Genomic DNA, 25,504 nt, shown 5'->3' with positions numbered 1-25,504 from the left:
GGTTGTGGGGAACCGGTTGTGGGGAACGTGCCCCAAGTCGATGAGGAGAGACCCCCGCGGACACCGCAGGAGACCTACCACTTCAGAACACCGAACCACTCCGCAGAACCAATTTGGTGTCTCTGCGTGGGCCCCCTTCCATTCTTGCGCCCCCTTTCTCGTTTGTACTTTGAACTGCGACCCAATGGGGCGGGACCAGGGAAGGTTTGTCAGCTTCGCGGAGGTAACAAGGAAAGAGCACTCGGCTCCAGTCATTCCTCATGGGGGCGTACGGTGAAGGGGACTGAGAAAAGAGAGACACCCCCCCCTTGCTAAACGGGATCCTGTGCAATGCCAAACCGCCTTCAGCTGCTCACTCAGAGCCTCCGGCCTTGAAGGGGCACACTCACAGCTCTTCTGGCTTCCGGCCGGGACTTCGACCTGTCCCCACTTTGCCCAGCAGACTGGATGTCCCTCCCGAGCAACAGCCCGCCTCCTCTCCCTTGAACCGATGGCTCTCGGGGCAGATGGTCAAGCGGCTGTAGTGCTCACGCTCTCAGGCAAACACAGCTTCCGGGTGGAAGAGTCACCCGACGTCAGAATCCCTGCGAAGAAGAAGTAGTTTGTTTTTATATGCTTTTTCTACCCCTTCAGGAAGAATCAAACCGGCTTACAATCGCCTTCCCTTCCCCACAACAGACACCCTGTGAGGTAGGTGGGGCTGAGAGAGCTCTAAGAGAGCTGTGAGTAGCCCAAGGTCACCCAGCTGGCTTCGTGTGTAGGAGTGGGGAAAGAAATCCAGTTCACCAGATTAGCGTCTGCCGCTCCTGTGGAGGAGCGGGGAATCGAACCCGGTTCTCCAGATCAGAGTCCACCGCTCCAAACCACCACACCAAGCATCAGGGCCCTTCAAAGCGTCAGCGAATGTACCACCTGGATCAGAGCCAATCGTTCAAAGTGGCAAGCACATGCAGGAGGAATGAAGCGCCGGGCAACATGGTCTGAAAGGGATGCTGTAAGGGCAACATTTTGGGGCTCAGCTGCACGACCCATTTTAAACCCCACTTTCGCAGCCCTCCGTTTTTTGTTTTTTTTTTGCAAGGATACCGAGACAGCTCGGGGAAGGCTTGTCCATGTAGCGGATTTAAAACAGGGATCAAAGTCGCCCCGTTATCGTGACTCCCCATCCGGGAATCCCAGATATCAAGACCACCCAAGGGACAGAGTTATCACAGTGCTTTCAACAGAACTGCAGCGCCTGAAGAAGAGTGGGAGTGAGTCTGCTTGAACCGGGTTCATTAAAGGGTAGCACAAAGGTGTCTGTGCTGCTGGTTTTGCAAATTTGTCCTAATAATGTCACAGCAGGGCAAGCAAAAGGAATCAGAGCGCTCGCCAGCCACTATGCCACTAGCCAGCTGGACCCGGATCCACCGTCGGACCGCCCCCACTCACCTTCCTCTGCTGCTAGGGCTGCTTCCGGGGGGCCTTGCCCTTCGGTGGACTCTGGAGCCTCTCGAGATTTTGGCTGACAGAATGAAGGGCTGTCCCTAGGGAAACAGACAAGCTGTTATCACCACAGGTTCCAGAGGACAGAGATGTTTTCCAGCAGCCAGAAGGGGCATCGACACACATATGGGCCCGGGCATTACTCTGCGGGGCCTCACAGGAGTGGCCCCTTCCTGCTCATCCGCCATCGCAGTGGTTAAGTGAAGGGAGCGAGCATCTGACGACCTTTTCAGACCTTACCCATTTCTCCCACATGCTTCTCCAGAAGAGTCGACAGCTCGGGCACGCTCAGGGCTTTCAGGGTGGAGGGCCATTCCGCGGGATCTGGGAAGAAGAGAACGAGTAGAGAGGATTCTTGGCCTGTCAGCAGCGGGTCCCTATCATGCCAAACGAGGAGGTGAAACAGGGAGAGGGTGGGCAGGTTAGGGCTGCGAGTTCAAACAGGGAAGGCCTGCAGGTTGAATCTGGGCCCCAGTGCAACTTTATTGAACACACTGAACACATGAAGCTGCCTTCTACTGAATCAGATCATCAGTCCATCAAGCTCAGTATTGTCTACTCAGACTGGCAGCAGCTCTCCAGGGTCTCAGGCAGAAAAAGGGTCTTTCACATCACTTACTGCCTGATCCTGACTGAAGGTGACAGGGAGTGAACCTGGGACCTTCTGCTTGCCAAGCAGATGCTCTGCCACTGAGCCACAACCCCTCCTCTGGGAGGGGGAAGAGGAAAGAAAAAAACCCTGCACGTGCTCAGAGGCACTTCTCCTTACTGTTATTTCTCAAGGGAGAGATCCCTGGCCCTTACTGGCCCCCACAATCTCAGCCCCGCTCCCCCTCTGTCAACACGCTCCTACCCAACCCTCCTCTGCTCTTTATCTGGCCCTTAGTGGATTTCCCAAATCTGAATCTTAAGACGCGGTGAAAAGCTATCTTTGTGATTTCACTTAAGGAGAGAAATCCGTGCCTCCGTGCACTGCTGCCGGGAAAGGGCGAGGTAGAAATCTAATAAAATAAAAAATAAAAATTTCCATATGAACAAGCAGGCCTCCAGGGGGGGAGAATGTCAGGGGGGCTGTCGGTCTTGGGGGGAAGCCGTTCTCCGCAACAGCTGACGCCTCCCCACTTACCAGCTCCCACTGGTGCTTTGACCTCCATCAGCCGGCCAGCCGCATGTTCCTGAGCCAGCCGAGAAGACAGCTCTGCCTGGCAGGCCCTACCAAAAGAAACCAAAGGCCCTCAAGCGGGTGCTGCAGAAGTGGACAGAAGCCACGCGAATGAAAGCCGGGACTGTACCAGCGTGGTTAAGAGCGGTGGTTTGGAGCAGTGGACTCTGATCTGGAGAACGGGGTTCGATTCCCCCACTCCTCCACATGAGCGGCAGAGGCTAATCTGGTGAACTGGATTTGTTTCCCCACTCCTACACACGAAGCCAGCTGGGTGACCTTGGGCTAGTCACAGCTCTCTCAGCCTCACCTACCTCACAGGGTATCTGTTGTGGGGAGGGGAAGGGAAGGTGATTGTAAGCAGGTTTGAGTCTCCTTTAAGCGGTAGAGAAAGTCGGCATATAAAAACCAACTCTTCTTCTAAAACATACACTTTAATGTAATAACAAGAATAGTTCCTTTTTTTTTTGGGTAGAGTGCCCCAAGACCTGACCTGCACAGGCCAGGCTAGCCCGATCTCAAGTCAGATCTCGGAAGCGAAGCAGGATCGGTCCTGCTTAGTTCTTGGATGGGAGACCACCAAGGAAGTCCAGGGTCGCTATGCAGAGGCAGGCAATGGCGAACCACCCCTGAACGTCTCTTGCCTTGAAAACCCCATGGGGGTTCCCATAAATTGGCTGTGACTTGGCTGTGATATAAATTCACTGCGACGCATTCCAACCCCCCGCTCCACACAAGACAGTTCTCTTCAGAGACGGGTTTTAATTTGTCGTGCCGTATTTTAATGCCCCCCGTTTTGTATTTTATCGTGGACTTGTTTTGGACTTGGCTCAAGACCTTTGGCCAGAGGAGCATAGTAATAAAAGGGAAGGAGCGCCCTCAAGCTTTAGCATTTTGCCTCATTAATTCCACAGGGACAAGAAGCCTGGAGAAAGTTGAGTAAAGCGGGGGGGGGGGGGGGGAGAGACTCACTGCATGTGCTCGAGCAGGGTCCCTGCCTTCCAGGAGACGGCCTGCATCTCCCGCAGCTTGGCCTGGGTCTCGCTCCAGGCCACGTCCCGCTCCATCAGGCAGCTCTCGGCCACGGCACGCAGCTCCTGCTCCTGGGACACCTGGCCCTTCAGTGCTTCTACCTCCTCACACCTCTGCAAGGGATGCATGTGAGTCAGCAGTGCCGTGCAAGAGGGGCCCGCCTGAGAACCGCAGGCTCCTCTCGTGCTTCGCTCAAGGGCAAGAGGGAGGGACGCACAAACCCAGCTCGGTGAGGGCTCTCCGACGCCACGGAATCGGACGTCTCAAATATCTAACCGTAGGCACCCCCCTTTCTCTGAATGCCCGAAGCCGCCTGACTTCCATCAGCCCACCCCCCGCGTCCAGAACCTGCCAGGCGACGTGACGGCCAGTGGGCCTCACGGAGGACTGACCTTGTGCAGCTGGATGGCCAACTCCTGCATTTCTGCCTCCAGGCGATCAGCGTAGGCCAGCTCCAGGGCGTCGCTCGGCGGCCGGGCGCTGCTGTGCCATCGGGCGATGGCGGAGGTCATCTTCCTCTTCGGTCCGAAGAGGCTAGAGGGGAAGCGGCAGCGAGGGGTTAGTGGCATGCCCGTCTCGGCGTCTCGTTGCTTTCTTCTTTTCCTCCTGACCCCCCTTTGGCTGCCTGTTAACAAAGCTAGAGAAAACCCTTTCGTTCGAACGAAAGGGGCAAATACCAATCCCTGCCTTACAATGGCCCCACCCACTTTGTGAAAAGCTTGGCAGGTGCCCCAAGCGAAGTATCGGTGGGCACCATGGAACCTAAAAGCCCCACACTGGGGAACGCCATACTGCAATCTGCAAATGGAAGGATAAAAACTTCTGGAGGTAGAGAAATATCCCAGCATAAGTTGTAACGTGTCTTCCCCAGGAATACTTCTTGTGAGAAAGCAGGCTGCAACCAAGAGCCCCAGAAGTTGCCGGGCAGATGTGACCCAACAGGGCAGGCGGATAAACGGCTCTGCTGGGGAGCCACATCTGGGGAGGAAGAGATTCAGCGGCCAAAGCCTCCTTCTGGCTCGTGGGGGGGAGGGGAGTGACGTGTGGCAGACTCACGTGATGCCGATCTCCTTCAAGTCGCTCTCCGTTAAGGTCAGGAAAATGCGAAGGTCAACGTCTTGCTCTTCGAACACCGGCAGGTACTTCAGGCAGCCGATCTGCTCCAAGAAGGCGGCAAGGTCCTGGTGGCCATCCACAGCAAGCAGAGAGAATGCGAGAGACAGAGAGAGAGAGAGAAAGAAAGAAAGAAGAAAGGCACAGCTCAGTACTGGATGGCCCTTGCTTATATCAACCTGCGTCACCAGTGGTTTCCTGGGAGCTCAGACTCTCTCCCCACGATGGCTTCTCTGATGCCAGGAGGATTGCGCTAAAATCTGCAGCACTATGAACAGGGCATCTTTGAGGATGCTGGTGGTTGTTCCGAGGGAGAAGGCAGCCCCCCCAGCCACCATGTCATTTGACCAACGCAGCTCTGTTTCAAAGGACCCTCGTTGGGAAAGTGGCCGTTTCCCCTATCGTGTGCCCTATTATCTACATTCCTTTATCTGTGTTTTTTTAAAAAGAATATTTCATTGCATTCCTATGCCTGTGTTTGTTTTAAAAAAAGATTTGGTTGCATCCAAAAGGTTTCCACGGCCGCTATTTTGTTCCCGTTGCATTCAGTAGTAGAAGAAAAAGAGTAGGTTTTTATATGCCAACTTTCTCTACTACTTAAGGGAGACTCAAACCGGCTTACAATCGCCTTCCCTTCCCCTCCCCACAACAGACACCCTGTGAGGTAGGTGGGGCTGAGAGAGTGTGACTAGCGCAAGGTCACCCAGCTGGCTTCGTGCATAGGAGTGGGGAAACAAATCCAGCACACCAGATTAGTGTCCACCACTCATGTGGAGGAGTGGGGAATCAAACCCGGTTCTCCAGATCAGACCCCACCGCTCCAAACCACCACTCTTAACCACTACACCACACTGAAATGCGACTTTGTTATGAACTCGCTTATTACTCCTGGCACATTTCCCCAGCCAAAGCAGCAAAGATGCTCAGCTGCATCCTGGAGGGATGTGCTCATCACCTCAGATTCACTTCCTCCCCACTCCACAGGGTCCTCGTTTTTGTGCCTGGCTAGATGGATGGTGCACACTTCTAACAGCACAGTGTCTTGCACCCGGACGCTGGCCTCCAGCTCCTCTTCCAGGATAGTTTTCCAGCCATCTCACGGTGGTTACCTGGGGTCCCGTGTAAGGCGGCGCCTCCAGCTTTGGGGGCGCACAGGGCTGACTCGACACCCTGGGCCTATGGGGCCGGCGGCTGTCACCATCGTGGTTCTTCGCCCTCGCGGAGCTCTTGGCGTGTTTCCACTGGGAGAGTTTTGCCGCGTGGTCAGAATCCTGTGAAACGCAAAAAAAAAAAAAAAAAAAGCGGCACGCTTGGGGGGAACAGGAAGACGCCACCGCACAGAGCTGCAGGGGAGGCATAGAACAACATCCGAGTCCAGCAGCGCGTTCGAGATCGACCACGGCCTACCTCGTTGCTCTCCATGGAGCCTTCGCTGCCGATCCCCACTGCTTTGGGCAAGCTTTCGCTGCTGCTGCTGCCGCTGGTGGTCCGGATGGCGGCCAAGTTATTGGCGAAGGAAGAATTATCCTCTGGGAGGGACAGAAGGGAGGGGACAGTGAGACTCCACGGTTTGAGGCCTATCAACTGGAGGCTAGCGGATCATTTATCCGAGGGGGGAAACCGACTCTGCTGCCATCGAGAACGCTTATGAGAAGGGGTCACTTGTCACTGACCTGGATTTTGAGACATTCTTGGATGTTTCTGGGACCGAAAGCCCGGAAGGGAAATTGAGATGACCCAAAATAGCAGGCTGGATCAGCGGAAGCAGAGGTGTAGCCTTCCCCCCCCCCCCACAATCCCCGTGGGGCTGTACCTCGGCTGCTGCTGCTTTCCACATCGTGATCGTTGATGGGCGAGGTGACATCTCTGTACCGGAGATCTCCCCCTTCAGTGCCGCTTCCTTCGTCGCTGAAGGTCACGTAGCCTTCTGGAGGGACCTGCTCTGTGTGGAATATGGAGAGAAGGAGAGAGAGAGAGGTGAACAAATGAACCAAATGCCTATTAGGTGCTGTGGAGCACAGGCAGGATGGTGCTGCTGCAGCCGTCTTGTCTGGGGGCTTCCTAGAGGCACCTGGTTAGCCACTGTGGGAACAGACTGCTGGACTTGATGGGCCTGGGTCTGATCCAGCATGACTTTTCTTAAGTTCTTAATACCAAGATGCATTCTAGTCATTCACTGTCTGGCACACCTTGTCAGGGAGTGGGGTGGGGGGAAGTGTCAGGACAACTGCCCAACTGACTGAGAAAGGCAACGTCCAGAATGGAAAAAAAATTCAAAAATTTAGAACGTGGAGAGGAAGACGAGTAATGTTTTTTGCTGGCTTTAATACGTGTAGCTGAGTTTGTTATCTTTTATTATTATTACTTTTATTTGTAACAGTATGCAATTTTGATTGATATTTTTTGTTTCTTTGTTTCTATTTCTTCCCCCAATTTTATGTACGTATGTAATTTTTATGTGTGTAATAAAGTTTAAAAAAAAACAACTAGTAAGGGCTGATGAGCCACAATTTGAACACTGCTTTTTTATGAAGAACAAACCATGCACGTTAGCTGCTTTTCTACAACACACCGGCATCAATGTACCAACACAGCTATGTTAACAAGTTCAGAAATGGCAAGGGAATTGGAATCCAGGACACCCAGGCTCTAGTCTGACACGAACTGTTGCCCCACGCTTCCTTGTGCATGCAGACCCTGAGTTCTCAGCAGTCCCACAGTACAGCAGTGTGTTGTCCCAGTGTCGAGAGGGACATCGTGGGACGGGAAACGGAGCCGCGACTCACCATAATGTGACCGGCTCCTCCCTCCGATCCTGACTGCTGTTATCTTGGCCAAAGCGTGGGGCCCTTCGTGGATACTGGGGCCCTTGGACTTGCGGGCCGGTCTCTGCCTCTGCGGGGCAGAGTAGGATTCGTCCGAGGAGCTCAGATCTTCGTATTTTCCTGGAGGCCCAAAAGGAAAATGGTCAGCATGGGTGATGGGAAAGACCCCTGCCTGAGACCCTGGAGAGCCGCTGCCGGTGTGAGTAGACAATACTGACTGTGATGGACCAAGGGTCTGATTCAGTATAAGGCAGCTTCATATGTTCCTCTTTTCCTGCTGCCTTCAACTTTTCCTAGCAAGGTGACGCTTGTCTTCTCATAATGTGGCCAAAGTACGACAGCCTCAGTTTAGTCATTTTAGCTTCTAGGGTCAGTTCAGGCTTGATTTGATCGATAACCCACTGATCTGTTTTGTTGGCGGTCCGCGGTATCCGTAACACTCTTCTCCAGCACCACATTATGAAGATACCTACTCTCTAAAGCCCCTGTGCAGATTACCAAGGGAGAGTCTGATAACACGTGGAGGGGGCTAAGAGGCTTGAGGCTGAAAACTGGTGGTGGGAAATGCCATCAAGTCACTGCTAGCTTATGGCTACCCCGTAGGGTCTGCAAGGCAAGAGACATTCAGAGGGGGTTTTGCCATTGCCTGCCTCAGCGTCACGACCCTGGTATTCCTTGGAGGTCTCCCATCCAAATACTAGCCAGGGACAGGGCTGAGAACGTATGACTGGCCCAAGGTCACCCAGCAAGTTTCCATGGTGCGAGAGGGGATTCGAACCTGGGATTCCCAGTTCCTAGTCTGACACCTGAACCACTACACCACACTGGCTCTCTTCACTAGTCTAGCTTCAACCGGTACAGACTGGACGTTTACTCATAATATGCTGCTCTTTCTTTTTTTGCTTTTTTAATTTTTTTTTCTTTTTTAGGGAATACAGAAAGGAAAGAAGGGGAAGGGGAAAAGTTTGCATCCGTTTGCAAAAACGACATTGTCTCAATCATTGAAAAAACGCCATGCTCACAACAGAGAAAAACATGACTTTAAGGGGAGGAGGAGGAATCTGTAAGTCATAAAAGAAGAGTTCATCTTCAGTATGGTAAAAAGACTGAAGAAACCAAGAGGTGAGACAAAAATCCTGTCGAAGCAAGGCATGCCCCCCTCTTTCTGACAAGGAGCTCTTATAAAGTATCTCAAGTTACCTGGGCCCCTGCAAAGAACCTTGGGCACGGGGGCCATGTGCAAGTCGATCAGCCCGACAATCTTGGTGTATCTGTACTGCATGGCCAAGGTCCGCGCTGTGGCCCCCGTATTGTCTCTCATGTCCACTCTCACGCCCTGCCGGGAAGAAACACACCAGGGAAGTTCACAAGCAGCTCTGGAAGGGATCCGTGCGGCTCGAGGACCCGAAGGGTCCATTGGTAGATACAGCACACAGTAGAATACACCAAAGAACACACATTCCTTGTATCTTCTAACCACTACCCCACCCAACGTCTCATAGAAGACCCAGGTTCCAATCTCACCGAGGTGACTGTGGGCCAGTCCCTCTCAGCCTATGCTACCTCACAGGGTTGGCATGAGGATAAAATGGGGAGGGGAGAACCACGTGGGCTGCCCTGAGCTCTTTGGAGGAAGTTTGTGCCTTCCAACTTTCCTTAGCATTATTGTCTTTTCTGGTGATTTTGGTCTTTTCAGAGGAAGGGCAGGAAAAATTTAAGAGATGCTGACTAAAACCTTCCTTTTCCACCAGGTCTTTAACACTGGCTTTTGCAATCTGCTTCTTTACAAGACGTTTTAAATTCTGATGGCTGTTATAGAAATGATGGAACATTTTCCTTTTTTAATTAACTTCAATACCAAGGGTTTCCTTGTGCTCGCTGAGCCTGGCCTTGGCTGGGGAGGGTGGGATGGTAAGTCAAAATAATAAAATATAAATAAATAAAAATAACTCTTTGTCAGTGACCTGTGATGGATCCAGAGGGTTCATTTTGCTGTGGGCCAAGGCGGCTGCCTACTTTCAAAATTCACTTTGGGAATATCGGAACGCAGCCAGTAAAGAAAGGGGCACTTCAAGCTAGAGGACAAGAAACGTGGAAAATTAAGTAGGTGATAAAAACTGGCACAGTTCACCCAGAGAAGAAAAAAGTGCTCATGAATAAATTGTACGCCAGAAAGACTGTCTGCCAGATGATTCTCAAGGGGGTTGTGGCTCAGTGGTAGAGCATCTGCTTGGCATGCAGGAGGTCCCAGGTTCAATCCCCGGCATCTCCAGTTAAAGGGACCAGGCGAGCAGGTGATTTGAAAGACCTCTGCCTGAGACCCTGGAGAGCCATGGAGAGGGGCCGTGTCTCAGTGGCAGAGCATCTGCTTGGCTTGCAGAAGGTCCCAGGTTCAATCCCTGGCATCTCCAGTTAAAGGGACTAGGCAAGGAGGTGATGTGAAAGACCTCTGCCTGAGACCCTGGAGAGCCGCTGCCGGTCTGAGTAGACAATGCTGACTTTGGTGGATCAAGGGTCTGATTCAGCAGAAGGCAGCTTCATGTGTTCAAGAAACCCTGGATGCGACATTGAAGGTAAGAATGTTTCCAGAGACTGTCACAGAAGTGAAAATGGGAATGGAAATGATTTGTCAGACTGGCTCATTATCTCAACAGGGAAGGGAAGGAAAAGCCAGTGTTTCCATACAAAGCTTTCTAAAACAAATGTTTACAAAGAAGAACGGAGGGGGCTTCAGTCTGGGTAACAGAAGTGAGTCGGAGAAGGGACAAGCTGGCAAAAGAAGTTTGTGTGGACGAACCATCTCTTTTCTCCCCTATTCCAACCCCCCGCCCCAAAGTCAGAAGGAGAGGCAAGAAATATTATTGGCAAAGGGAGAGCCAGGCCTCTTCACACAGAGGCTGGGGCAACGTCGCCTGGGACTGAGAAAGCACTTACATGATTGAGAAGATACTGGACAATGATCTCGTGGCCAGAAGCTGCCGCTTCCATCAGGGGGGTGTATCCACAGAGGGGCTCCCTGGACAACAAAAAGAGAACAGCCCACACGCCAGGGCTGGGGTCAGGAGAGGTGTAGGTAGGGTCACCAGGTACACGCTGGTCGCACACAGAGAGAGGCTCGTCAAGGGCCAACACCAGAACACAAATTCGGAGTTGCTTGGTTCCAACATTGTACTGTGGAGTTAAATAGTTAAATTGTGGAACTCCCTGCCCTGGGATGTGGTGATGTCTGCCAGCTGGGAAGGCTTGAAGAGGGGAGTGGACATGTTCATGGAGGAGAGGGCTATTCATGGCTACTAGTCAAAATGGATACTAGTCATGATGCACCCCTATTCTCTCTAGTATCAGAGGAGCATGCCTATTAGGTGCTGTGGAACACAGGCAGGATGGTGCTGCTGCAGTCATCTTGTTTGGAGGCTTCCTAGAGGCACCTGGTTAGCCACTGTGTGAACAGACTGCTGGACTTGATGGGCCTGGGTCTGATCCAGCATGGCCTTTCTTATCTTCCTTCCCTCCTTCCTTCCTTCTCTCCAGGACCAGACGAGCGTGCCTATTATCTTAGGTGCTGTGGAACACAGGTAGGATGGTGCTGCTGCAGCCGTCTTATTTGTGGGCTTCCTAGAGGCACCTGGTTGGCCACTGTGTGAACAAACTGCTGGACTTGATGGGCCTGGGTCTGATCCAGAATGGCCTTTCTTATGAGCACACTGGTTTGGCTTCTGATTCGCCCACCCAATTGTGAAGACAATAAGGCAGCTTCCCTGCTGTTGCATTTTCCCTTCCTCTAGCTCCATGCTGCTACGACGGCAGGCAGGCTGGCTGGCTCGTTCAGCTCAATGCGCACACCGACGTTCCCCCGCAAAGCAAGCTGCTCCTTTTCTCCCTCACCTGCAGTTGGCGTTGGCTCCGTTGTCCAGCAAGAACTTCACCATTTGCTGATGGCCGGCGCTGGTGCAGTGGAAGAGGGCAGTCCAGCCGTGGATGTCCTTCATCTCCAGCTCGGCACCTTGCTGCAAAAGAGACACAGAGGGGCGGTTATGGGTCTGCTTCTCCCACTCCTGTGCCACGGAAGACAGTGGGGGAGGGAGGAAAGCCAGGATATACAACCACAGACTGGCGTTCCCTTCACGCTCTGGGCAGCAGCAGGTTTATACCCACGTCTAAAGTGGTAGAGAAGGTCGGCATATAAAAACCAACTCTTCTTCTTCTGCCTCTTGAGGTCGCCAGCGCTTGCCCCCTACCTGAAGAAGCAAGTCAGCGACTTTCTCGTTCCCACAACTCGAAGCCAGCATGAGCGGCGTCTGCCCTTCTGGGGTCGGTACGTTCAAGTTCGCGCCGGCCTCCAGCAGCAGCTGTACAATGGCGCCATGGCCGATGTAAGAAGCGTACATCAGAGCGGTCCAGCCACCCCGGTTCCGCCGATTCAGATCCAGGCTTCCACTGGAAGGGACGGGGAAGAATTAGTACCCCCATGGGGAGCGCACGCGATTGGCGCATTTCTGGTGCTAGAGAAACTGCGGCCAGCGTGGTGTAGTGGTTAAGAGCGGTGGTTTGGAGCTGTGGAGTCTGATCTGGAGAACTGGGTTCGATTCCCCACTCCTCCACATGAGCAGCGGAGGCTAATCAGGTGAATTGGATTTGTTTCCCCACTCCTACACACGAAGCCAGCTGGGAGGCCTTGGGCTAGTCACAGCTCTCTTAGAGCTCTCTCAGCCCCATCTACTTCACAGGGTGTCTGTTGTGGGGAGGGGAGGGGAAGGCGATTGTAAGCTGGTTTGAGTCTCCCTTAAGTGGCAGAAAAGTCGGCATATAAAAACCAACTCTTCTTCTTGTGTTTTTACATTTTCAATGGCCTACTTTTGTTTCTCGTTTGGTTCTTCTTCCCAGCATGCCAGAGGTATTACCTGATACCAGCAAGCCACACCCCGTGCTTCCTGAAGTCAGCTAAGCATCCTACAGTTGTTCTATAGAATGCAGACAAGACTGAGCAACATGCGTGTAAAGTGCCGTCAAGTCACAGCCCACTTGCGGCGACCCCTCGTGGGGTTTCCAATCCAAGAGACATTTAGAGATGGTTTGCCATTGCCTGCCTCTGCATAGCACCCCTTGTCTTGCTTTGGGGCTTCCCATCCAAGTACTAACCAGGGCTGACCCTGCTTTGCTTCCAAGGTCTGACGAGATCAGGCTATACCATGTTGCCTTCCCTCCCAGCCTTAAAAAAAGATGCATTTTTCTCCTCCCATCCTCCTTCTTGGTTTCTATTATCTAGCCTGGTGAAGCGTTCCGGAGAACTTGAAAGGTGGCACGCAGTTTTGTGTCACTCGGGTTGGTTCTAAGAAAAGACATCGCACAGCTTAAAGTCTTTTGACATATCAGAAGGTTGGTTTTCTAACCCTGCTCTGTTGAACCACTTCAAAAGGGTCTCACAATTTTTAAAAAATTTCATCGACTCTCTTTGGTAGGTGTGTGTGTGTGTTATGTGCCATCAAGTCGCTTCCGACTCACGGCGACCTTATGAATGAAAGTCCTCCAAAATGCCCTATCTTTGACAGCCTTGCTCAGATCTTGCAAATTGAAGGCTGTGGCTTCCTTTATTAAGTCCATCCATCTCTTGTTGGGTCTTCCTCTTTTCCTGCTGCCCTCAACTTTTCCTAGCATGACTGTCTTTTCCAGTGACTCTTGTCGTCTCATGACGTGACCAAAATACGACAGCCTCAGTTTAGTCCTTTTAGCTTCTAGGGTCAGTTCAGGCTTGATTTGATCTAGAACCCACTGATTTGTCTTTTTGGCGGTCCACGGTATCCGTAACACTCTCCTCCAACACCACATTTCAAAGGAATCTACTTTCTTCCTATCAGCTTTCTTCAACGTCCAGCTTTCACACCCATACATAGTAATAGGGAATACGATGGCATGAATTAATCTAGTCTTGGTGGGCAGTGACACATCCTAGGAGTACACACATTTAATGATTAGGTGTTTTAATATTATTAATATTATTGATGACTAGGTTTTATACGACAGATTGTAATGGGGCTTTGGCCACAGACGATGTACTTGATGCTGCTAAAGATATTGAACAAAGAGCATAATTTTCCTCTCCAGGCTTTTACTCCTTACCATTGAATGCAGGCCTGCACCACCTCCTGCTGGCCGATGGAGGCGGCTGTGTGAAGGTCCAGTGGGACGTCCAGCTCCTGGTGACCGGCCGCCTGACCCAGCCCGTGCCACATGGACAGGCTGCGGTCCAGCAGCTCCGACTCACTGGCTTCGTCGCTCAGTTCCGACATAGCGGCCTGGTGGGGAGGGAGGCAAAGCAAACGGTCAGGCCTTTGCTGCTAGCAGGAGTAAAGGTTCTTGACATGAGTTAGGCCATTTTCTGGCTACATGTGAAGTCCTTGGTTCTCATGCTTGTAAACTCTGTGTACAGTTTCGCTTGTCCTGTTTCCCACAGCTGTGCTCTGATGTTTAGTCTTCCTTCCTGGGAACCGCTTATCTCGGGATTGCTTAGCCATGTTTACCTTCACAGCCTGTAGTGCTTTTAAACATGTAATCTGCCTATGTTTTGCCATTACCAGTCTCACCTGCCTGTAGGCAGTCAGTCCTTTAATCCGTCTTTTTGCTCTTAATGAAGTATTACTGCTTCAGAGCTACCTGCCTGGATGAGTTTGCTTAAGGGATGCTAGGGACAGATGCCTGATCCTGACACAGTCAATTACTCGGGACCAAGACCGTGCAGTCTCCAGTAGGGTTCTCAGTAGGGAGAGCCAGCGTGGTGTAGCGGTTAAGAGGAAGAAAAGCTGGTTTTTATATGCCTACTTTCTCTACCACTTCTCTAAGGAAGACTCCAACTAGCTTACAATCACCTTCCCTTCCCCACAACAGACACCTTGTGAGGTAGGTGGGGCTGAGAGAGCTCTAACAGAGCTGTGACTTGCCCAAGGTCACCCAGCTTCACATGTAGGAGTGGGGAATCGAACCCGGTTCACCAGATTAGCCTCCACCACTCATGTGGAGGAGTGGGGAGTCAAACCCGGTTCTCCAGATCAGACTCCATCACTCCAAACCACTGCTCTTAACTACTACACCACGCTGGCTCTTCCATCAGGGGCTACTAGTCTTGATAACTAGAGGCAGACTGCCCATCTCGAATCTGAATACCAGGGCTGGTAACTTGCCACTGATTCAATTATTTTTGGGTTTTGCATGGTCATAAGATAGGATGTCCTTATTTCACCAGAGAGCCATTCCTTGTTTACGAACAGTGGGTCAATGAATTGGGATTGGCTACAAGCATAAAAGCGACAATTAAAAAGGATATGCACAAGGGATTCAGTTTCACCATTCTCGCAGGGGCAAACTCTGTCCCCAAATGGGATTTTGTTAAATCTTCCATATAGCAAGACGGAGGGTAGTGCATTTAGCCTGGCAAGCATTTATGCTCTATGCTGTTGTGGTGCAGTTAGACACGTAAAGTATAGTGCTATATGTTGTCTATTTGGCCAAGGCTCCCAACTCAAGGAGGGCTGGTACCTTTATGTTATGTTTGTTGGCCCTCTAGGAAAAGTGGCTAACTGCTGTATGAAACAGCACTAGGCAGGCCACTGGTCTGATCAAGCAAACGTCCTCTTCTGTTCTTAAACCCCTGGCTAAATTACCACTTGGAGAAGTGACAGAAAGGGTTCCCCGAAAGCTCACATTACCAAACGTATTATTGCTTCCATTAGGGAAATAAAATTCAGCCTTCTAAACCTTTGCGCTGAAATCACTGCCTGCCACTCAAGAGCGGCGCCCCAACGCTGCGGCGTTAATAACCCCATTGATAGAGAAGGGCTCTTGACTCTGTCTGGGCAGCCCATTTTCAGGGCTTATGGGCTAGCATAGCAAGCAAGTCTCGGGACTGAACAGAAAATGCAGCTCCCCACCCGGGATCAGTAAGAGAGCTAAGGACAAAAGGAAGGCAGAAGAGAACATGGAACATGACAGACTGAAAATCTTAGAGCGAGAGAATGAATAGAGGCGGGTGTTTGGGGGCAATTATGTTAACCTTGTTCAGCCAGTGAACCTTTCATAACACGTAGCACTTAACTGCTCGCTAGTCCATGTAAACATGCCAAATTTGCTCCATGAGTTTCTGAAGAGCAAAGTACTCTCTTTGGGAATTCTGAGGAAACCATACCACAAACAAATAAGACGCCTGCCAGTTAATCCTGAATAATCATCATTTTGTAGGTGGTAGCTATTTAGCTTCTTTCATTTCAAGGCTACAATTTAAGCATCAGAAGATGGAGGCTTTCTCTCTGGGAACAAGTGCTTCTCAAGTGTTTCCATTCTTCAGTACAGCCACTTAACTACGCTTGACGCTAAAGTACTTCTCCCTGGCATCATTCAGTATTGTATTGCAATCTGGCATTACACGAAGGGGCCTCAAATGAAAAACGTCATCCATCGCCTCTTCTTTTACCCTGCAATGCTTTCCAGTTTCCAGAAAATAATTGTTTGCCTTTCCATCCTAACCAGCCAACTACGACTTGCGGTTCCCCTCCAAACCTGAACTGCAATCTACAGTCGAACCACAATTTATGATTCTGGCTTGGAAGAGATCGACAAACCATAGTTAGCCAGTTTGGGCAAATCTGTGGTTTGCTGACAAATCAGGACACGTGCCAGCTTGAAGCCTGTTTGTGCAGCTTGCGTTACTTCTGAACCAAGACTACAATGTAGTTACGCAGAGAGTAGTTACTCAGCACAGCAAAGAGGGGTAACTTTCATATCAGATCCAAATCCCTACTTCCCCGGCTGCAATGAACCAAACGCTAGAGATCAGTTCACACAACTTTCAGAATCTAATCTGACCCTCAGGGAGCTGTCCAGCATGGGTATGGGCTATAAGTACCATAGTCAGAAGTATGTACTCCTCCCTCAAACGATGGAGTGACCCTCAATACAGAAAGGGGAAAATACAAGCGATTTCTAAGCACAAACACTTTATAAGACCAACCAAAAGCAACACTTCTGAGCAAACGTTTTGAGTTCTCCAGAACTCTTCATTAGGCTGCATTTTAAAAAAGAAGAGGAGCCCCATGGCGCAGAGTGGTAAGCTGCAGTCCTGGAGTCCAAGCTCTGCTCACGACCTGAATTCAATCCCAAAGGAAGTTGGGTCAGGTAGCCGGCTCAAGGTTGACTCAGCCTTGCATTCTTTCTAGGTCGGTAAAATGAGTATTTAGCTTGCTGGGGGTAAAGGGAAGATGACTGGGGAAGACAACGGCAAACCACCCCATAAAACAAAGTCTGCCTTGGAAGCGTTGGGATGTGACGTCACCCCATGGGCCAGGAATGACCCAGTGCTTGCACAGGGGGGCTGCCTTTACCTTTACTGTGCATTCCCTCACAAAAAAGACGGGGACCCAAAAAGACGGGGAGAGCCACTGCCGGTCTGAGCAGACAATACTGAGTTTGATGGACCAAGGGTCTGAGTCAGTAAAAGGCAGCTTCAAGACCAGGCTCAAATCCCCACTTGCTGCAGTACCGGGACAATCATCCTCTCTCAGCTTAACCTACCTCGCAGGGTTGTGAATGAATGAATTTTTTTAATGGCTGTCGGCCATCACAATTTGCTAAAACAAAGAAATAAAATACAAACACAATAGATTAGCGAGTAAAATATTAAATAACGAGATATACTAAAACATTTCAAATTTAAAAGAAAGGTAGCTGCTTATTCCGATACCGCGTTAGACCTTATTTTCTTTCGCAGGGTTGTGAGAATAATTCCCAGTGGGTAGCCGTGTTAGTCTGTCTGCAGTAGTAGAAAAGGGCAAGAGTCCAGTAGCACCTTAAAGACTAACAAGAATATTTCCTGGCGGGGTATGAGCTTTCATGAGCCACAGCTCACTTCTTCAGATACAGCTAGAATGTGAATCCATCTGTCTTTGAGTTGAGGAGAGTGAATTCAGACAAGCATTAGTATGTAAATGTTGTAGAAAAGGGCAAGAGTCCAGTAGCACCTTAAAGACTAACAAAAATATTTTCTGGCAGGGTATGAGCTTCCGTGAGCCACAGCTCACTTCTTCAGATACAGCTAGAAGGTGAACCCATCTGTCTTTAAGCAGAGGAGAGTGAATTCAGACAAGCATTAGTATGTCAATGTTGTAGAAAAGAGCAAGAGTCCAGTAGCACCTTAAAGACTAACAAAAATATTTGCTGGTAGGGTTTCGTGAGCCACAGCTCACTTCTTCAGATACAGCTAGAAGGTGACTCCATCTGTCTTTAAGTAGAGGAGAGTGAATTCAGACAAGCATTAGTATGTCAATGTTAACAGTATGTACATGTGAATAGCCGGCGTGATGGGATTAGGTGTGGTATGCAGAAGAGTCTGTGATGTCCGGGGGAGAGATGGGTGTGGAGAAATCAGCATTGGTAACGAGCCATGAATGCAAGGTCTTTATTCAGCCCAGGTAAATGCAGTGACTTTAGTTTGAATATCAACTGTAAGAACAGAGGGTTGTGAGAACAGAGCAAAGAAAGAACAGGGATACTCTCTCTCTCCCTTAAAATGAACAAAATATTACACCGTCGTTGACGTTTGGATAGTAAACAACCGACAACCCTGACAAGCTAGCTTTCTACGTGCAAGGGCTTCCCCCCAAGTTAACTGGTCTGAAGCTCCCCATCTCGGCCCGGGGTCTCCTCGCCCCTCAGAAGACTCCAGCTACACGGCCGGGACCCGTAAGGCCAAGGCCTGGCACCGGGAGCCCCAGCAAAAGGAGGCCCCCACAGACCACCCCTCAACCCGCCCTTCGCCGGTCCTCACCTCTTCGCCTCAGTTCACCTCAGGTGAGAAACGCCTTCACTTCCGCCGCGCAGAGGAAGGCCGGAAGTGGGGAAGCCGCTGTTCGCGCCCGGGGGTGACCCAGCGCCTCCTTGAAAACTACAACTCCCAAGCCACCCGCGCGCAGGGCGCGGCTGAGTACACCGGCCAATCAGAAAGCAGAGGTGCCGCCCCTCCCCTTGCTTCCCTTCACCCCCGCACTGAGGAGTTGGACAAACAACGGAACGGTCTGTCCCCCGCGCGCGATCGGGGTGGGCAAGGTCCTGGAAGAACCAAAAAAACAAAAGCGGGGGGGAAGGAGAGAAAAAGATTTTTAAAAATATATATTTGATCGGCTCTGTTCAGAATAAGTCGCCGGGTGCCTTTTTTCGTTTTTCTTAATCTGTTGTTGGAGTTTTATGCTTTGTGGCAGGGCGAATGAAGCATGAACCTTCCGGGATTTAAAAAAAAGGGGGCGGGGCGAACCGCTGAAAGGCGCCGGTTGCGAGAGGTTGGGCAGTATTCGCGGGGAAGAGGAGGAAAGAGGCGGCCATAAGGCCAGAAGTGCGAGGTCTGAGGGAGCGGGGGACGATGAGAGAAAAAGGGGTGTATATATGGGGGCGGGAGGGTAGCGTGTCCCGTCTCTTCTGCCCCCTTTTTTTGGTATCTCTACAGTTTCAAAGGGGGGGGGGAAATACCCCAACTGCCGTTGGCGTCTGGTTGCCATAGAAACACGGGAGGCGGCCCGGCGCGCAGGCGCCGTTGCCATGGTTACCGCCCTCCACACTTTCCTCCCTCCCGAGGTCGGTGAAATGAGCATCCAGTTTGCTGGGGGGGGGGGGGTAGGGTGGTTGCCAACCTCCAGGTACCGCTGAGATAAATATACACAGGTACTAAAAATAGTCTGGCTGAGGTAAAGATAGTACAGGCTCTCAAATAATTGCAAAAAAAAAAACATGTATTGACGAATACAAACGTGAAGGTGCTATAACGTGGCAAAGGAAACTTATCAACTCTAAAAACGGACTCAATACAAAAAGGTAGCAAAAGCTACTTGAGAAACAGCAATGATATATGTACACTTTCAACATGCCAACTGTAGTAAAGGACAATTCATAGGTTTCAAATCCGAGTTGGGAAAACTCAGTACATAAGTCTCTTATTTCATAACAGGAGGGAGATTGAAGTCGGAACGCCGTCTGGATGCTTTGCGTTTTCGCCGCCACCGGGGGTGGCTTCTTCAGCTCTCCGTGTGCAGGGAGGCAAAACTCCTTAACTATCAAAACGAATACTTTAAATCTGGAAAATAAACGCGATTCTCAGCTTGTCACTACTTTCTCCCAAAGGGTTGCTCAATGCATGTTTTTTTGCAATTATTTGAGAGCCTGTACTATCTTTACCTGAACCTCCAGGTACCAGCTGGAGATCTCCCGCTATTGCAACTGATCTCCAGCCGATGGAGATCAGTTCACCTGGAGGAAATGGCTGCTTTGGCCATTGGACTCTATGGCATTGAAGCCCCTCCCCAAACCCCGCCCTCCTCAGGCTCTGCCCCAAAATTCTCCCGCTGGTTGCAAAGAGGGACCTGGCAACCCTACTTGGGGGTAAAGTGTAGACAAGTGGGCAAGGCGATGGCAAACCACCCCTGTAAAGCATCGTCTGCCTAGTCAATGTAGGGATGGGACATCACCCCGTGGGTCAGTAATGACCCGGTGCTTGCACAGGGCTGCTGCCTTTACCTTCACTGTGCTTTCCCTCGCAAAAAAAGATCATAGAATTATGGAGTCAGAAGGGACCCACCAGGATCATCTAGTCCAACCCCTACACAATGCAGGAAATTCACAACTACCTCCCCCACACACACACCCAGTGACCCCTACTCCATGCCCAGAAGATGGCCAAGATGGCCTCCCTCTCATGATCTGATTTGGGGGGACCCAAAACAGCTCACCTCGTTATCTTCCCTTCCCTTTCGTCCTCACAGCAACCCTGTGAGGTAGATTAGGCTGTGACCGGCCCGAGATCACCCACTGGTAGGATTGCCAGCTCCAGGCTGGAAAATTCCTGGAGATTTGAGCGGTGCTTTCATCATCTGCTCTGCTCTGCTCTTCTCAACAACAACTACAGCAGCAGAACCACCTTTATTGGCATATATGCAATTAATGTGTGTGTGTGTGTGTGTTAAGTGCCGTCAAGTTGCTTCCGACTCATGGCGACCCTATGAATGAAAGTCCTCCAAAATGTCCTATCTTTAATTAATTAATACAGGGGCTCAAAAACAAGGAGAACAAAAGCTAGGACCAGATAGGTTTGAGGGGTGGAGCCTGGGGGGAGTGGGGTTTGGGGCAGAGTCAGGATTCGAACCTGGATTCCCCCAAATTGTAATGCTATACTCTGAGCACTGTATAGGGTTGCCAAACTCCAGGCACTAGCTGGAGATCTTCTGCTATTAAAACTGATTTCCAGCCAATAGAGATCAGTTCACCTGGAGAAAATGGCTGCTTTGGCCATTGGACTCTATGGCATTGAAGTCCCTCCTCTCCCCAAACCCCACCCTCCTCAGGCTCTGCCCCCAAAATCTCCAGGTATTTCCCAACCCGGAGCTGGCAACCCTAGCACTATACCACTCTGACTGTCATCTAGGCCCTGGTTAGGCTGCAGGTAGTGTGTTCTGCTTTTAACCCTGGGTTTTGTGTGTGTGTGTGTGGCTGATAGAGCAATCCTAAGTAGGTCTACTCAGAAGGGAGTCCAATTTTATTCAATGGGAATTACTCCCAGGACAGTGTTCTTTAAGAGCTCAACCTATGCCTTCTTAGTGCCCATTCCTGCCATCTTCTTTGTACTGGCTCTACATCTTAACCACATTAACTGTCGGATGAGGAAAGAAAAGCTACTATATTACTCTGGCGCTCATCCACTAGTGCTCAAACCACAAATCAAATGATAGTAGTCTTATTTTCTTTTAGCACAGGGGTATATTGTCCCTTTGCCAAGAAGCTTGTAGAAGCAGATGTAGTAAAATGCTTCCTCCCCTTGAGCCGGGTTTCGGCCAGGGCGGGCGGGCTAGAAATACAGTAAAATAAATAAAATTGTGTTATCCTTCCCATTATGTGAGATAGGTTTGGCCCAGAGATTGTGACTGGCCCTTGGTCATCTGGATTCATGGTGAAGTAGGGGTTTCATCCCAGGGCTCCCACCAGTTCAAGATGCTCCAAATTTATCGGTGCAAACTGACTTGGCTTTCTTTTTTAACACTGACCTCTGAAGCTCTGCCTTGACGGAATCTGCTTGCTGAGGGCTTCAGATGGCCTCTGAAGATCAGAGTGTGGAAAAATGGGGTCTCCCAGACCTACCGATGGCTTCTTTCCAATGGGGAGCAGCCCTGTCTGCAGTGAAGGATCAGATCCCATCCATGGACTCTGACATCTCAACGGTAAGCGGCGCTCATTCTCAAAAAGAACTGCCCAGTGCAGACCTTGGCACATGCAGTATTTCCAAGAAAGTGGCTTGTGATTCGTCATTTTCCATTGCACAACCAGAATTAAGGAGGGCAGGAGGTTCATTCCCAGAGCCAGAGACAGCACTTGCCCACCTAGAGGCAGCTCTGGAGTTGCAGTTTGAGATAGCCCTGGAATCAGACCTGATGGCAGCAGGGCCTGATCTAAAGGTAACTTAACTACAGTTTTACATTATGTCTGACCCAAGTCCCTGTACAGCCATCTAAAATTTCAGGAGGTTTCATGGCAATAGCAATGACATCTGACATTTGAAAAGGTTTGTGGACTGGATGCATAATTCAAACTGAGACCAGACATTGCGTTGTTTTTTAATCAGCAGGGTTTATTACTATAATTTTATGGAATTGCCTTGCGTTGTTTTATTGATTTACAGTTTAAGTATTTATTTGACTTATAACCCGCCCTCCTTAACAAGCCGGCTCAGGACGGGTAACATCATTTTAAAAATACAACAATATACAATATAAATATACAGTAAAATCCATAATAAAACCATCAGTAAAATTTTAAAAACCTACCATGGTGGCACACAAGTCTAAAAGCTGTAGGGGACCGTACAGGTGGCAACCCTTTGCTATTTGTTGTTCCCACTAAGGGAAAAGCGGGGGGAGGCCAGTAGATGGTATAAATAATATGAGCAAATATAGGCGGCTGTTCTCAATTGTAGGCCTGGTGGAAAAGCTCTGTCTTGCAGGCCCTGCGGAAAACTTTCAGATCCCGCCGGACCCTGATGTTACCAGGCAGAGCATTCCACCAGGCCGGAGCCAGGGCTGAAAAAGCCCTGGCTCTTGTTGAGGACAGCCGCACGCTCTTAGGGCCAGGGACTACCAGTAAATTTTCGTCAGATGATCTTAATGTCCTTCGGGGGGTATACCATGGATACTGACGTTACTTTCTTTCATGGAGCTTGGGGGGGGGGGGCTATATAATGAGGTCACTTAACGGAGGTTCCCTGAGGCAGCAGATTCTGTGGGGTTGCTTCCTACTCAACTGTTGTCCATTTGACTGTTGCCTCTGCCAGGGAACTGGAGGTGATGGTCTTTCTTACCTCCTCATGTATCCTAACCAGTAAAACACTTGGACAATTGCCAGGCCCAAAGTCCTTTCTTGGCGTCATTGTTACCCCATGGGTCTTACTGTTTCTTTCTGTTGTTTGACAGTCCGACGATGATGAAGACAAGGAGCTTTTTATCTTCCAGCGGGATCTGTCCAACCTGATTCCTGACTTGTCCGAGGAACTGGAAGACTTTTCTCTGGATGAAACCGACTTGCAGGTCACTGATCCCTTCTACTGCTGCGGGCCACGGCCACATTTCCTTGTAGCTCTTTTGGGTTTTCCCCAGAAATGATGTAGTGGTGCAGATGGCTTTGCCCCCCCACCCATGTCTCCTCTCCCAACTGTCCCACTGGTTACCAGGCATGGTGTGACAACCCTAGTTGGGACAGTTACAGGGGATGCTGATTTGCTAAAGAGGCTACAGTGCATTTTGTCACTCATTTTAACAGTTCCTATGGTGTTCCCCCCCCCAGTTTGGAAAGCATAACACCAACTTCTTATTTTATTTATTTTTTTGCCCTTGGATTCCTTTCCTAGACGAGTCTGGAGGTGCGTGTAGGAGTTTGTTCTCTTGTGATAATTTTGATGTCAGAATGACAGCCACATCCTCACAAAATGTGATGTCTTAAAGTCTGTCAGACTCATTGTGGAGTCAGATACTGGGGGGTAGAGCCCCCTTCCTTAGATGCACAAAGTGTATCCTCTGCTGGCAGAAGGCATTCGCACATACACAGATTTTTATTTGTATTTGAAAACGGGAGGGCCGTAACATTCTATAACGCGTAAGGGACAGTTTATGACAGTTCCCCTCAAATGTATATGAAACTTTACCACCATGGCGGGCTCTCGCCGCCACTGCCAAGCTTTGCTTCCTCTGACCTGCCCCATGCCTCCCCCATGGGCTCAGCTTGAGGGCCAGAGGGGTTGGTCGGCACCCCCTTCCTCTCATCAGCCCCCTTCCTACACATCCTGAAGGGGATAGCCAGGAGCGTTCCGATTGGTTCCTTCCCTAGCCCTTTTAAAGATGGTGCAGCAAGCTACGCCTGCCCTCTTGCTGCTCCCAACTCCTCACAAGAGATCAGCCTCCACCAGGCATAGGGGAAATTTCTCCCACCCAAGACATCTCTTGCGTTTTATGGCCTTTGGGCCCCATTGCGTACCTTTATTTTTCTAAATTCCCACATTATGTGGGTGGGTGTTTGGCTTCAATCCCCACGGTGTCCCTGACTGCATGCCTTCATTTTCTCCCCTGTATGAACAACCGCCATTCACTCTATGGAGAACAGCGGAAAGGTGCGCTTAGACACAGAATAGTGGAGCGAAACCTGACCTCCACTGATAAGAGTGAGTAGCTTAGTCACTGCTGAGATCCCACAGACATCCCGAGCAGATAGAGACGTTTTGTATCTTCAGTGGTTTTTGTAATATACAATACCCTCCCACACCAACGCCCGTTTCCTCCATCATAATGGCAGGCAATCTGCTGTTTATAATAGTGGGAACTGACATGCAATTATTGGATGCCATTATGTTTGAAATTGCAAGCCTTTCTGATTTGGAATACCTGTTCTTTCCTTTATGGAGCTGTGACCTGTGCCTTTTCTGTACCTTCAGAAGACATTCGCATTCATGAGACAACCGCGAGAGCTCTGGAATGAAGATTTAGATAGCTCATCTTTTCTGGAAGGAGAGAGTGTGTCTCAGACTGGATCAGAGGGACAAGTCATACTAGATAGAGATGGCTTTGGCCTTGGGATCAAAAACTCACCAAGTGAACGAGACATGACTTCATCGGAGTTTGATCTGCGTAAGCCTGAATCGGAAGAGGGCATCTCAGCAGCCCTCGGAGAGAAGAATCCAGTGGTTAAGAAAGGCGATGAGATTTGGGGTTGGACCCCCGATAAGCTGCCATCAGGATTGCCTTTTTTCAGTGAAAAAGAAAAACCAAGTGAAATCAGTAGTGAAAAGGAACAAAGGAAATTAATAGAAACAAAAATTCTCTCCAAGGTAATGCCAAAAAACAATAACAACAACTTAGGAAGTATGGTTAAGGAGGAAAGTGAGCAGCCTGCTATTTCAGCCAAGAACCCCCAAGAGATGACGTTTGCCTTAGAAGTATGTATGGCTGGGTTTGGTTTCCTTTTGACATCAGTCATAGTTTATAGGCAGGAAACTCGTAGTCTTCAATGGTCTAACATGAACTGAATATGTCATGCTGAGTTCTCTTCTTCACCACATCCCTGTGCAGTTGGTTATGTTGAGAGAGAGAGAGAGAGAGAGAGGGTGATTGGCCCATGATTACATGGCAAACTTCATGGCTGCGTGGGGATTTGAACCCAGGTCTCCCACTTATTTCACATGAACGCATGAAGCTGCTTTATACTGAATCAGACCCTTGGTCCATCTAAGTCAGTATTGTCTACTCAGACCGGCAGTGGCTCTCCAGGGTCTCAGGGAGAGGTCTTTCACATCACCTATTTGCCTGGTCCCTTTAACTGGAGATGC

General features: G+C 50.1%; 2 protein-coding genes across 2 annotated transcripts in view; one reads left to right on the top strand and one right to left on the bottom strand.

Annotated features, from left to right (window-relative positions):
• Positions 1-493: 493 nt before the first annotated feature.
• Positions 494-13,904, bottom strand: ANKS3 (ankyrin repeat and sterile alpha motif domain containing 3). Its single transcript, XM_056866380.1, has 16 exons — positions 13,735-13,904; positions 11,856-12,054; positions 11,503-11,624; positions 10,552-10,633; positions 8,818-8,953; positions 7,579-7,737; positions 6,606-6,734; positions 6,200-6,321; positions 5,902-6,063; positions 4,736-4,860; positions 4,072-4,213; positions 3,620-3,792; positions 2,612-2,697; positions 1,726-1,809; positions 1,432-1,526; positions 494-584 (listed from the first exon to the last, which is right to left on the bottom strand). Exons 1-15 carry the CDS (start codon positions 13,902-13,904, stop codon positions 1,444-1,446), a joined length of 1,974 nt encoding a protein of 657 aa, XP_056722358.1. The 3' UTR covers positions 494-584; positions 1,432-1,443.
• Positions 13,905-21,728: 7,824 nt separating this feature from the next.
• The window catches only part of DNAAF8 (dynein axonemal assembly factor 8), a 50,897-nt gene continuing 47,121 nt past the window's right edge, over positions 21,729-25,504 (top strand). The window contains exons 1-3 of the mRNA XM_056866574.1: positions 21,729-21,857; positions 23,103-23,216; positions 24,614-25,101. Coding sequence (XP_056722552.1) covers positions 21,729-21,857; positions 23,103-23,216; positions 24,614-25,101 — 731 coding nt within the window. The remainder of the gene's footprint in view (positions 21,858-23,102; positions 23,217-24,613; positions 25,102-25,504) is intronic.

This window comes from Euleptes europaea, chromosome 21 (assembly GCF_029931775.1).
Source record: "Euleptes europaea isolate rEulEur1 chromosome 21, rEulEur1.hap1, whole genome shotgun sequence".
NCBI classification, from domain to species: Eukaryota; Metazoa; Chordata; class Lepidosauria; order Squamata; family Sphaerodactylidae; genus Euleptes; species Euleptes europaea.
This window is presented reverse-complemented; position numbering and strand designations above follow the sequence as displayed.

Excerpts from the sequence above, each read along its gene's own strand:
- ANKS3 (XM_056866380.1), bottom strand. The coding sequence starts at position 13,904 with ATGTCGGAACTGAGCGACGAAGCCAGTGAGTCGGAGCTGCTGGACCGC. Across the intron at positions 10,634-11,502 it reads GGAGCCAACGCCAACTGCAG|GGAGCCCCTCTGTGGATACA; the intron begins GTGAGGGAGAAA and ends TTTGTTGTCCAG. Across the intron at positions 1,527-1,725 it reads GAAGCATGTGGGAGAAATGG|GGACAGCCCTTCATTCTGTC; the intron begins GTAAGGTCTGAA and ends CTGTTTCCCTAG.